This window comes from Manis pentadactyla, chromosome X (assembly GCF_030020395.1).
Source record: "Manis pentadactyla isolate mManPen7 chromosome X, mManPen7.hap1, whole genome shotgun sequence".
In the NCBI taxonomy this organism is placed as follows: domain Eukaryota; kingdom Metazoa; phylum Chordata; class Mammalia; order Pholidota; family Manidae; genus Manis; species Manis pentadactyla.
In genome coordinates, this window is record NC_080038.1 from 30,621,008 (window position 1) to 30,635,691 (window position 14,684).

At 37.2% G+C, this 14,684-nt stretch overlaps 1 protein-coding gene across 1 annotated transcript in view; it reads right to left on the reverse strand.

Annotated features, from left to right (window-relative positions):
* LOC118917636 (cilia- and flagella-associated protein 47-like) overlaps positions 1 to 14,684 on the reverse strand; it is a 113,139-nt gene that overhangs the window by 62,380 nt on the left and 36,075 nt on the right. The window contains exons 9-13 of the mRNA XM_057496019.1: positions 13,039 to 13,218; positions 12,107 to 12,317; positions 9,287 to 9,439; positions 8,451 to 8,637; positions 8,250 to 8,346 (exon numbers count right to left, since the gene is read on the reverse strand). Of these exons, the coding sequence (XP_057352002.1) occupies positions 8,250 to 8,346; positions 8,451 to 8,637; positions 9,287 to 9,439; positions 12,107 to 12,317; positions 13,039 to 13,218 (828 nt within the window). The remainder of the gene's footprint in view (positions 1 to 8,249; positions 8,347 to 8,450; positions 8,638 to 9,286; positions 9,440 to 12,106; positions 12,318 to 13,038; positions 13,219 to 14,684) is intronic.

The window sequence follows — 14,684 nt, forward strand, 5'->3', positions numbered from 1 at the left end:
TGGGTTGTTTTCTTAAAATTGAGTCTGTCTCAAAAGTTTTATATACACTCTGGTTGCAATTCTCTCATCAGATAGGTAATTTACAAATATTTTCTCGGTCTATGGCTTCCTTTCATCCTCTTTTCAGCTGCTTTTGAATAAGCTTTTAAATTTCATCAGTTCCAATTTATCCATTTGTTCTTTTATGGATCACATTTTTTGGGTCATATCTAAGAGTTTTTTGCTTTCCCCATGGTCACAGATATTTTGTCCTATGCTTCCTTCTACAAGGGAGGAAGCATGTAGCTTATGATCTATTTTGATTTAGTTTTGGCACATAATACAAGGTATGGATACAAACTCCGCTTTTCTTTTTCGTTTTGTTATGAGGTTCATATGCACCAGTGCTAATTACTGAAACAATCCTTTCTGCACTGCATTATCTTTGTACCTTTGTCAAAATTCAGTTGTCCAGTATGCGCAGGGCTATTCCTAAACCCTCACATAGGTTTCATTGATCTATGTGTCTATATTTATGGCAATACCACACTATTTTTTTGATTGCTGTAACTTTGTAAGTCTTGAAATCAAGTGATGTTTTATCTCCAACTCGTTTTTCTTTTTCAAAATTGTTTTGACTACTGTAATTACTTTGTGCCTTTATCTGAGTTTTTAAATGGACCTGTCGATTTGTACAAAAGATCTTGACGGGGGACTCTCTTGTCCCCTCCTGGCGTGAGCCGGGAGCTCTGTCCTTTCACTTTATCTCTAAATGAAAGACAACCTTGCTCTCCTAAAAAAAAAAATTCTTGATGTGATTTTGATTGGAACTGTGTTGAATCTGTAGAGCATATGGATCATTTTTTATATCTTCTATGTCTCTGCGTAACTTTTTGAATATAAAGAATACAGTTGTAACAACTGTTTCAATGTCCTTGTTGGATACTTCTAACATATATATATCCCTATTGGTCATGTTTAATTGATCAACTGTTCTCCTTGTAATGGGTTGTGTTTTCCTGCTTCTTTTTACGCCTAGTAATCTATGTTTGGATATCAGATACTGTAAATATTATCTCATTGTGCCGGATATTTTTCATATTCCTATGAGTATTCTTGAGCTCTGTTCCAGGAGGAAGTTACTTTGAAAAAGATCGATCCTTCCAGGTCTTGCCTTTATGAAAGTTACCCAGGTCCACAGTAGTGCTCTGAATAATAATAATTATTTTTCACTACTGAGGTAAGAACTTCCTAAATACTCTGCCCCAATGCCCTAGGAGTTAAGAGGGTTTTTTGTTTTTCTGGTCTGCCTGGGTATTTTCATTCACTATTATGATGCCTGTATGATTACTGTATGATTTTATAGTCCTTTTTAATGTTTTTTTTTTTCCCTCACTTTAGTTTTCCTCACACCCATGAGTGGACCAGCATTTTTTCAGAATAACTGAGGGGAACCTCAGCAGAACACTGAGTTCTCTTCGCACACAGCTCTTTCCTATCCTATACTCTCTTCTCCTGAGTTCTGGTTCTCAAACAAGTATCCTCATCTGAAGAATTCTATCAGGTTCTTCCGGGTTCCATCTCTCTGTGCAGTGGACCAGAAATTCTCTGACAGCAATAAGCCTGGGTAAGGCTTCCTAGATTTTGTTTCCTGTCAGCTATCACTCACCTTCATTGCCTGATACCCAGTGTCTTGAAAGTGCTTATTTTATATACATTTTGTATGTTGTTTTTGGTTGTTTCAGACAGATGCGTGAATTTGGGCCTTGTTACTCCAATTTGAACAGAAGTTGAAGTTGCTTTGCCTTCTTAAACTGAGTTGATAAGTTAAACTTTATGGATGCATTAGGGCCTGTTATAATGAATATTACTTGCCATATGCTTAAAAGGATCTTTGTTCCCTATCTGAACAATGGAGACCTCAGACTGAGAATCCAGAATCTGGGGCCAGACATGGTGGTCAGATGGGTCTGATGAACATGTTATAGAGCATGGTGACTCAAAAACCACTGTAAAGGGAGAAAGCTGGTGTCAGGTTCAAACATTCATTTCTGGTCTCCACAGGGTAAATGCAGACAGACTCAGCACAACAAAACAGGAACTAAGTATGAGGAAACACAAAGCATAGCAAGATGTCCTGACATTCTGAATCCCTGGCCAAAGTGCTGCTTTTGGTGTCGGTGACCTCAGCAAGAAGGATAGGATCTGGAGAGGGGAGCAGTCTGGTTTGAGTAAGAACCCTCTTTCCCACTTGCCTGACCATTATCCATGATGAAATCTTGGCCATTGCATTTTAGTTTTTATGCCTCTTTCATCATGATAAAGCTATTAAGCCACAATTATCTGTGCGGCTGTTTTCCAGCCCTTTACAAAAAAGAATAGCAATGTATTTAATAACTACAGCAGATTTTAGAGTGATACATCTCTTTCATAGTTCAAGTTTATTTCCAGACAAACTGAGTATACACAATCCATTGTATTCCTCTAATTACAAATAAAAATGTTGACAAAATCTTTAAAGTAACTATCAGAACCATTTGAAAAGTAAGAAAAAAAAATGGACTGCCTAGGTACTTCAGAAATAGAGGGATTAAACTATGATGAATTTCTCTGGGTTATTATCTTAGCCTGGGAACTAGAGCAGCCTGCAACCCATGCTCTGTACCCCAAGATCTGAGAAGAGGACGGCCTTATAGGACCAAACCCTTTTGACTACACCTTCCCTGTTACAGGCAAACACCATGAAAGAAGGTGACCCCCTCAACACCAGGTGCTGAAAAGACAGTGGAGTGAAGGCCTGTCGACCATCCCTGCCCTGCACTAAGGCTAACAAGAGGCAGTGCCCCTCTTCCTTTGGACCAGGCACTTATGAGACTGTAGGATGGAGTTCTATTGACTACCACCACCCTACACTAACAGAGGTAGTCATAACATTCCCTTCACTCCTCACCTGGCCCTTCACAGTCCATGAGATGAAGACCTGCTCACCAAAGCTACCCTGTACTAAAAAAGCAGCAACGAAATAGACATTTGTACTATAGCACAATCTCATAACATAGTACTCAAAATGTCAAGGGTATAAACCAAAATTACTCTTCATACCAAGAATCAGAAAAAGCTCGAAGACACCAAGACTGAGATGACACAGATGTTGGGATTACTTGACAGGAGTTTTAAAGGAAGCTATTATAAAAATGATAGAATAAGCAATTATGAATACTCTTGAAATAAATGGAAAAAAGAATTTCAGCAAAGAAATAGAATATTCAAAGAAGAACTAAATGGAAACCCTAAAATTTAAAAATACAGCAAATAAAACAGAAAACTAATAGAAAACAGAATGAGATGACAGAAGAACAAAGTTGGTGAACCTGAAGAAGTATCAGCAGAATTTATCCAATCTGGGAAAAACAGTTCGTACAAAAATTAAGAGAGTCTGAGACCTGCGGAACAATGCAAAAGGTCTAAAATTCATGTAATCGGAGTTCTAGAATGAGAGGGCAAAGGTGGTGGTGGGAAGCCAGAAAAATATTTGAAGAAATAATGGCTGGAAAATGTCCAAATTTAGCAAAAAATGTAAACCTTCATATTCTAGATGCACAGTGAAATTCAACAGGATAAACATAAAAAAAAAACATTCCCAGAGTTTTGAAAACTTTTAAGAACTAAAGAATAACTTTTGAAAGTTTATAAAGACAAAGAAAAGATCTTGAATGCCATTCCAAGATCCTGACATATCAATATTTACATCACATATAAATGATACAAACACACCAATTAAAAAAGAGATTGTCAGAATGGATTAAAAAACTACTATATTCTGTCCATGGGAAACTTACATCAAATGTAATAACATAGTAAGTCAAAAGTAAGAACAAAGTAAAAAGATATACAATTTAGTGACTAAACAGAAGGAAGTTGTAATAGCTATATCGATGCCAGACAAAGAACATTTCACAGCAAAGAAAATGACCAGGGACAAAGAGGGACATTACACAGTGATAAATGAGACAAAGAAGACATAATAATCTTGGCCAAGAAGATATAACAGTCTTAAAAGTGTATGTACCAAACAATGGAGCTTCAAAATAAACAAAACAAAACTGACCATTCATAGGATAAATAAGAAAATCTACAAGTATAGTTTGGGACCTCATTCACATTTGTCAACAACTGAGAGACTATCTAGACAGAAAACAGTAAAGATTTAGTAGAAATAAGTAACACCATTAACTAACTGGGATCTAACTGACATTAAAGAATACTCCATCTAACAATAGCAAAATACAACTTCTTTTCAAGTCATATGAACTGCCAACAAGAGAGACCACATCCAGGATCAGACTTAACAAATCTTCAAAAATGTTGAAGAACTGAAGTCATACATGTGTATACCAAATGGGATCAACTAGAAATTAATTAACAGAAAAAAAAGTCTTAGAATTTAGATAACACACTTCTACATAACTCATGAGCCAAACAGAATGTTTCAAGGAAAATCAGATAATACATTAAACCGAAAGAAAGTAAAAATACGTAAGAATAGGTGGGAACGTAGCTAAATTACGGCTTAGTGAGAAACACAGAGCACTGAATTATCACATTAGAAAAAAAAGGAGGGGCTAAATCTATAATATAAGCTTCTACCTCAAAAAACTAGAAAAAAGACAGTATTTCTACTCCCACCTGAGTAACCCATATCCTAGTGAGAAGGCTAAGGAGGAGCTTGCCAAGAAGTGTGGAATCACCATCTCTCAGGTCTCCAACTGGTTTGGCAACAAGCGGATTTGCTGTAAGAAAAATATTGGGAAGTTCCAAGAGGAGGCAAACATCTATGCTGTCAAGACTGCTATGTCAGTTACCCCGGGGGGGCGCAGCCACACCAGCTCCCCAACACCCCCTTCCTCCGCAGGCTCTGGCGGCTCTTTCAATCTCTCAGGATCCAGAGACATGTTTCTGGGGATGCCTGGACTCAATGGAGATTCCTATTCTGCTTCCCAGGTGGAATCACTCCGACACTCAGTGGGGCCGGGGGGCTATGGGGATAACCTCAGAGGAAGCCAGATGTACAGTCCTAGGGAAACGAGGGCGAATGGCGGCTGGCAGGAGGCTGTGACCCCATCCTCGGTGACATCCCCAACAGAGGGACCAGGGAGCGTTCACTCTGACACTTCCAACTGATCTCGGCCCTCAGGGCCACAGGGGTGGGGGCTCACAAGGCAACTTTTTAAGAGGACACAGGCATCCAGAGGACAAACCCCAAAAGAGAAGTGCAAGACAGAGAAGGGCAAATGGGGTCACTCACTCCCTGGCCAGAATCTCTCAGTGCTGGGAGTGCTGACTACATGGCAGGGAGAAGGGGACCCCCTAAGGGGAGAGTGGAGTCTGCCTTCCCCTTTTTCCTTTTCAGTCTTTTTTTCCTCTCCCCCTTTCTCTTCTTACACAGAAATACACAAATCCAGAATCCTATTTTTCAGATCCCTTTCTCTCTATTCTTTCTCACATATACATACAGCTATTCTGCCTGTCTCTGTCTCTCTCTCTCTCTCTCTATGGGCTCCCCCACTCTCCCTCCCTCACCCCACTTATCTGCTCTGGGATCTGTGGAGATACGCACCCTGCCCAGAGATGCCAAAAATGGTGACACAACTTCTGGACAGAGGACTCTGGCCACGCTCCCTGTGCCTCCCCACCCCCTCCAGAAGGCTCTATTGCCTCACACGCAGCTCATCTTAAATCAACAGAATTGCTCGGTGGACAAGAGTGTCTGACTCAGAAATCTACCTCGGAAGGAGTTTCTGCTACTTTAGGGAATTGTTGACTGGGCCATTTGGGGTGGAATGTTTTTTTATTTCTAAGAAAAAAAAAGTAACCCTGGGATCCATCTGTATTTTTTCTATTTTTTTGTTGCTGTTGTTGGTCTTTAATTTTTTATTTAGTTTGGGGAAGTAGATGTTTTTATAAAAACGTTGATTTTGTTCCTTAATTTCTTGCTTTCCCATATTAGGGGTGATAGCCAAAGGGGTCATGCTAAGAGAAAGAGCAAACAGAACTGGGGAGAGGCCCACCTGCTTCCAGTCCTGTCCATCAGGTAGTACATTTAGCAGGGCACCAGGCATGTCCCCAGAAAACCACTTAGACATTCTTTGCTTCTGCTCTGCAGGCATCCTGCTGCTGCACCTGGTAGGGAGGCATTCAGGGGCTTTGCTCTGCTGGCCTATCCCCTCTCTTCTCACATCCCTTGGGCAGGGCTGAACTTAATACTATTTTGAGGAAAATGCCACCTTCCTCTGTGAGTGACTGTCTTCTAAATCTTTTTATTAAAACTACTATTTGCAGGTTGGGGGGGAAGAACAGGGGTGGGGTTGTTGCTAAATATGTTAAATATAGGTTGGGCTGCTTGTGTATGTATCTCCCTCAATTTCCCCAGAAAGGAGATGTCTTTTTCTTCACCCTCAGTCCAAAATCAAGAGGGCTGGAAGAGGAGGGAGGTTGCAAAAAGCCAGGGATGGGAGAGAGTAAAACCATCACTGTCCCATCCTTGGCCCTGAACCCGACCGTCTGAACCCCTCAAACATCCTCAGGTATCATACAGACTGTCATAGTGTGGAACCCCTCTCATCAAAGACCCAAGCACGACTGGGGGGCAGGTTGGGAATGTGATGGGTGGTGGGTGGGAGGCACGGGCCAGGGGCAATTCTCTCCTCACTTGTAAATGTGTAGTTTCACAGAAAAAAAAAATGCAGTTTTAAATACAGAAATTTCTTTAAAAAAAAAAAAAGAAGAGCAAATTAGGAGGATTTACACTTACCGATTTCAAAAGTTACTATAAAACTACAGTGTCAAAGAGACTGTAGAACTGTTTTAAGGACAGACGTACAGATCAACAGAATGGAATTGAGAGACCAGAAATAAATCCTGACATATATGGTCAATTGATTTTCTACAAAGGTGCCAGGGCAACTCAATGAGGAATAATAGTATTTTCAACAATGATGCTGGGACAACTGAATATCCACATACAGCAATATGAATTTAGGTTCTTAACTCAAACCATAAACAAACATTAACTCAAAAGGAACTATAGTCCTAAATATAAGGTCTAAAATTACACGAATTTTAGAACAAAAGAAAATATCTGTGATCTTGAGTTAGCTAAAGATTTCTTGCGCATATCTAAAGCATGACTTATAAAAGAAAAAAATTTGATAAATTCTATTTCATTTAAATTAAAAACTTTTGTGCTTTAAACAATACTATTAAGAAAGTGAAAAAATGGACTTAGAGAAAATATTTGAAAATCATGTATCTGAATCTGATAAAGTACTTATATCCAAAATATATAAACAACTCTTACAAATCTGTAATAAGAAGGCAAATGTTCAAATTAAAAATTGGGTAAAGAATTTTAAAGACATGTCTCCAAAGAAGACACACGATTTAAATAGACACCTAAGTGAATACATGACAATATATTCAACATCTTACTCACTAGGGAAATGTAAACCCAACCCACAGTGAAAATGTTTCACACCCACTAGGAAGGCTACAATCAAAAAGACAGAAAGAAACAATTGCTGGTGAGAATATGGAGAAATTTTAACCCCCATACACTGTTCATGGGGTTTTAACTTGGTACAGTCATGCTGGAAAATTTTGGGGAGTTTCTTCAAAAATTAGATGTAAATTTACAGTACAAAGCAGCAATTCCACTCCTAGGAATCCAACCAGAAGAAATGAAAATGTACGTTCACTCAAAGAATTAAATGTAAATGTTTATAGCAACCTTATTCAGAATAGCTTCAAACTGAACATAGCTCAGTGTTCATCAATTGGTAAATAGATAAACAAAATGTGGTATTCCCCAAAAATCAGATACTATTCAGATATAAAAAGGAACAGAAGATTTATAACTACTCCCACATGGATGAACCTCAAAAACATGCTAAGTAAAAGCAGAAATATAAGAGAGACCACATATTGTACGATTCTTTTTATACAAAATGTTCAGAATAGGCAAATCTACAAAGATACAAAGTTGAATAACAGCTGCCTGAGGCGAAGGGTGGGAACAGGAAGTGACCACAGATGTTCATGAGGGCAATGACAGCACTCTAAAATTGAAGTGTGAGACGGCTGCATATTCCTGTAAATTTACTAAAATTGATTGACTTGCATAGTTTAAACTGGTGAATTTATGGAATACAAATTACACTTCAATAAATCTGTTAAAAAAACAAAGACTTTAGTGGATTTTTACCAATTTTTACCAATGATTACTTGATGAATTTGCTTTGGTGTCAAAATTAAGCTACAATCATGTTTTTCATGGGATGTGGATGGGCCTGACTTAAGTCCTTTGAGAACCTATGAAAAAAATCAACTCACATTAGTCCAAAATTAACTGTTCAATATTAGCAAAAGATATTTGAATTGTCATGGTATAATTAAATGTAAAATATTGCACATGCCTTTCTTTTCAGAGATGCTGTCTCCTTGGATGACATCTTCTTGGTACTTAGCATTTGGTTAGGTCTGATCTGACACATTGCTGAAGGTAACTCCTCTTCTATTTCTGTTTCTGAGAGGGAAGGTGACTTTATACCTGATCCTGGCTGTAATCCTATGTCTGTATCGTTATATGAATACACGTATGCCCTGATGAAGTCATAATAATGAAATTAGGCCAAGTCTTCTAGAAAACTCATCAGCAAATCCAAAGATGCCCTAAGGCGCATGCTACAGATCCCCCTCAGATCCATTTAAACAGACTGATGCACTAATCTGCATACAATGGCCCTCTGCTGAGGAGACGCATTCTCAAACACCTTCACAATGAGTTAGGCCCACCCCATCCCACCAGGCACAGCTCATAATCAATGACGGAGAAGGAGCACAAAAAACAAGCCCCCTTGGCTCAAGGCAGGACCTATGTGATATAATTTATGTTCAAGAGACCCTAGGCATCAGGCTCGGTGTAAGCTTTACTCACAACACATCATTTCTCAGTTCCTTCTCCTGCTCTATCCTGCTTCCTTCATCTTGTACAGGTTTCTCCTAAAAGAACACTCTCCAAAAATCACATGTGCTCCAACCCCTCTCTCAGGATCTGCTTCTGGGGAAACCCACCCAAGACATTCACAAAACAAAAGGAAGAAAGGAAATAACTGTAGTCAAACTAGTTTAATGTTCTGCTATTTGTATATATGTAAAAGTCATTTAAATCACAAAAAAGAAACTGAAGAGTAAAGAAAGGCTCTATAGGCACCATGGACGGTTTCATACTTTCTGAGGAAATGAACTTTACCTCTCTGCTTTTCTCTGTAGGCGCATGTTTCTTGAATGTTCAATGTATCTTGCATAATAGTTGTCATGTGCTTTCTTTTCTATTCTTTCAAATTCAGTATATGCAAAATCAGGATCCACATAGTTGTATCTTGGAATCTTTGTGAAAATTGTCCTACAATATGAGCAAGTTATGTTAATATATATATATATATATACATACGCATTTATTCAATCAGTATTTATTGAGTTCCTCCAATACCAAAGGTTGGACATAGAATGGTGAATAGGACAGATTCTAGTCCTTTCCCTCATATCCTATTGCATCTCAAAACATGATTACATGTAGAACTAGAATGGTATCTAATTCTCTTCTCAACCTAATTAGAAAAAAATATCTAAGGTCACTGGCACCCACCCTAAATCCACTTAAAGAAGTAGTCAAATAGGCAATTTGGACAGTTCTAGATTACAGACGGGACTAGATCTGAATCTGATTAATTTTTCCTAAGAGTTAGCTACTTGTAGATGATTGTGAGTAAAGTTAGAGAAAAAATATAGAATGAATCCATTTGCTAACCACGCTACATTCTTAATATCTCAGAGTTTATGAAATAACCACCAACAATAAATCTACACAGAGAAAAAAACCTATGAAAGAACTGCAAACAACTTTGTATCTCATATTCACTCAACAGGGTTCATGTTCTTCCTTTCACCCACCATTTATTTTGCACAAAACAGAAGGGACAATTTATTTGCATTTAGCCTTGGTCTACCTCAATTCTTAGCAAATTTTATCAGTTATTACAATAATCACCCTCAGTAATTAACTCATAAGTATGAACCCATTAATCATACAATCAAATGAAATTCAATCTAATATTTCTCCCTGTCTTTAACAATTCCTTAATAGTTACAATAAGACAGCTTCAACTGAGTTAAAGTCTATAAAACAGTGAGGCAATAAGAGAGAAACAGATGTTTTGTTATTCAAAGATAAATTATTGATATTTAAATTTCCTTGGCTCTGGGAACCTTAATCACCTTTAGAACCAAGAAGTAATTCCTATATCTTAAATCCGTATCTCTGTAACAAGGAGAAAAGGAGAGAGTTGGAAAGAAGTAGTAAATGCTTGAAGTGAGAAAGAGCTGACTACTGACACATTTAAATGTTTATCAATTTCTTAAAAAATAAACTCCAAGAAATACCTCTGCAGCTTTCAGTAAGTCACTGTTTTTCTAGTGTGCAAACTACAGGGACAAAAAGTATTAAGTAAATAAAACATTTTCCCACATTTATTTATTAAAATATATATTTACTGAGTGTCTACTATATGTCTGACACTGTTCTAAGCACGGGACATAACTGTAGTAAATAAAAGTTAACCAAAAATACCTACCTAATTCTCTTCATTTTCTTCTCAGAAACTGAAAAAGTAAAATGTGTTACAAAATAAAATAGCAGCTATTGTTATAGACAACTTAATATGCTGTAAAATTTCATTACTTAAAGTTACTAATTGCTAGCCAGAAAATAACTGGGCTACACTTTATATTTCTATGAGTAAGGAAAAATTAAATTGAATGAAAATAATTACTTCCATGGAATAAACAGGAAATTCTTAGCCTTCTTCAAAAAAGTTCTGGCATTTTTAGACCATATGATTAATATTGATTTAGACAGAAAGAAAATGTTAATGTTAAATTAATACATTATATCTGTATATAGATATATTTGTATAAGCATAGGAAATGAATGAATAAGATACATAAAGAACTGTTTCCAGCAGCTATGTCTGCAGGGTGGGATACAGTGCAATGAGCCAGAGAGAGGGATGGGCTTACATTTTTTATACTTATAATTATTTAACATGGAATCTCAGTGATCTTTACACTTCTGTGGTTTATGGTATTTGTCAAATAAAAAAGAGATGTGGATGGAATCTAGAAAATAAAATAATAAACTATATAAAAGAGATAGACTATATAAAAACCCAGAATTTTCCAGTTGTGGAAAACAAAGCAATTATGGTCCAAAAATCAAATGGTATTGCAAGAAAGCGGCTGTAAAGTTAAATGAGCTTAAAGACTCACCAAAGGTAAAAGACAAATAGAGAAAGCCCAGGGACATTATCAAGTTTAGACGGCCCAGGTAGAGAAACAAGCAGGCAGAAAAAATACCCATTTCAGTCTCAGTTTCTGATGTAATGGCCCAGATAAAGATCTGTCAGGATGCCTGGGTTTCTTCTCACTAAGTACGGGTAAGATAGTTATTTCTTTGGTAAGTTTTAGTAAGCTCAAATTGAGTTTTTCATCACTTATGATCCTAATTGGGGAGGTTTTAGTTCAGTTTGGGGAAGGTTATAGAAAATGTGACTTGGAGGGGATCAAATGATGATGAAGACGATGAGGAAGATGATGATGACAATTATGACATCATTGACAAGGATGATTAGCTTTTTTTCACAATTTTAAAGTCTTCTTTATAAATCTTAAATTCAATCTCTCAGCCATAATAAACATGACTACTCTGAAGACTTGACACATTTCCAAAAGTGATTATTTTTAGTATTATTCTATACTTGTCAACAGCAAATTTTAAGAATCATCTGGTAAACTATTCACTTCCTGGCAAGTACAGCAGAGGTGATGAGAGGTTAGATAAAGCAAATATAGTACCACCCAACAAATATCTCCTCCAATGCAAAAAAAAAAAGAAAGAAAAAACTTATTACTATTATTATCATTATTATTACAATCATTAGTTTGTTACAATGGGAACTGGTCAGTCATAAGCATATCATCTTGGTCATTTTGTCTTTTTAATACAGCATGATACCTGAAATGTCTATTCTGCTCTCCAGACCTGATACTTGCAGTTCGGTCATTGGGAAAGGCTATCAGCACATCCTTCGACTCTTCACTTGAGCGATGATCGTGAATGCGTGTAAGGGTTGACTGCAGCATTGCGACAGGTGCACAGTCCTTGTATGTTGTCAAGTCTTTGGCCACAAACTGTCCAGCAGGATTACTGACCAAAGGGGATATACCTTTTATAAAATTGGATATTAAGTTTAAATGTCATTTTTTAGTTTTAGCTTTCCAAATAATATCTATCAATTAATTAATACACTAATTATAGGTTCTAACTTAAAGCTGTCTCTAAACAAAAACATATTCAGAAAATATGAATAATTCAGTTTATAAGTAGACCTATATAAACCAATTTAACAAAATAATGCATGCATAAAAAATAAAACATATAACTGAAAGGATTGGGTTGGCCCATATGGAACACATTTTTATAGGTTAAAGAGAAATGAATATCAGCAATTTCATATGGATCAATATATAAAAGATAATTGAGGATTAGATGAAATAGCAGCAAGAAAATCCATGGAATTGTCAAAACCAATTTATATTACAGACGAACAAAAAAGTAGAATAAAATATAAAAACCTTTAAAATATTTAATAAATGTTATAGATTACTAAACCAGTACTATTTAAAATGTAATCCTCAAAAAGGCAGCATCACCACCTACAGGGAACATGCAAATCTTTGGGCTTCAACAGAGACCTACTGAGTAATCAATGCTGGGATGCAGGCCAGCAATACCTATCTAAACAGGCCTTCTGGTGATTTTGATTCATGCAAAAGCTAGGAACCACAAGATTAGACCACATTTGATATATATAGCTAAACAATTAGTATATTAAGATAATCCAACACTAATTTTTTTTAAAAAGGTTAGTGTACACATTAGCTTACCAGGATTAATTTTCATCACAACTGTCTTGGTGCAAGGTTTGCAGACACTGTTGACATCTAAATATACTCGGTGAAAAGGTTTCAGTGATAAAGACTGCAAATTTTCATCTAATACTGGGCCAATAATGTCTATAAACTGCTTCACTTTAAAGACTCCAACTTGATGTGGAATGAATGAACACATCACATTCTGAAAAAAAAAAGAAAAGTAATCTAATGCCATAGGCTGAATGTTTGTGGGACCCTAAAACTCTTATGTTTAAACCTAGTGCCCAAAGTTTTGTAATTAGGAGCTAGGTCCTTTGGGAGGTGATTAGGTTATGGGATTAGTGCTCTCATGAAAGAGGCCCCACAGAGCTCCGTTGGTCCTTCCACCGTGTGTGAATACAAGGAGAAGTGTGCAACCAAGAAGGCCCTCATCTGACCATGCTGGCACCCTGATCTGGGATGTCCGACCTCCTGAGCTATAAAAGCTAAATTTCTGTTCTTTATAAACTATGCGGTCTATGGTATTTTGTTATAGCAGCCCAAACGGATTAAGACCGTATTGTTCTGTTAGGAAAAAATAAAAACAAATCCAAAAAAATTGTCTCTAAAATTTTAAGGAAAGCTAGCTCATTACCATGATATGAAAGCATTCTGGAAATATCATACACAGTATTGACAAATCTTTAAGATACATATTATTGCAAAATTATTTAAGAAAAACCTAAGAACAATGGTGCTGAAGCACTTCCAGAGTGGCAGATTGAGGACCTCTACAAAGCTACTCCTCCACAAACAGAAAGAGACCACTGGAATAACTGTTGAAATCAACTTTGCAGATATTTCAAAACTACCCAAAAGCTTGCAAAAATCCAAGGAGTACTTAAGAAAAAATGGCTGAATATCTGAAAGGATGACAGGCTTTGTGGCACTTTTATTTGCTGTAATCCCATCCTCCTATTCCCAGGTTTGTGCTCTCTTTGAAAAACAACAGCCTTGCAACCATGGTAGCTGTGAAAACTATTATCCTAGCAGCCATTGAGGGAGAAGAATGGCTTCGGAGCTCTCCAAAAACCCCATCCCCAGAGAACTGTCCCTATATGTCCTATCTGGGAGCTAGCTAAAAAGCCTATTATATGAGCATGTCTTTAACTGACCTGATTCAGAACTCATTCTGTATGAACAGCTGTCTCCCCAGGGTTCTGCCACCCCCCAAAAAAGTATCTGGCAATTGTAAAACATCACAACCTGAAGTAGCATTACCATGTAGGCTAGTAAGAGGAGGGAGGGAGAGACGAAGGAACGAACCACAAAATATTCAGAGGGTATTTAAAAGCTCTCACATATTCCTGGGAATCTAGATTACCACACACATGTGCAGGACAGTTTATATACCCAGGGAAGATTTGACAAAGCAATAATTTCTTATCTCTGGCTGACTTTGAGACTCTGTACAAAAAGGAACTGAAGACCAGACAGAGTTGTAAACTACCTGACAGAACACTAAAGACATGCTTTACCCAATACACTTACACAGAGGCTCTCAGCAAAGGCTGTGAGACTTACTGATTCAACAAATTTAAGAGAATCTCTGCCCAGTCATTAGCTGATCACTAAATTAACTGAGCAGACACTTGATTGGCTGCACACAACAAAGAATA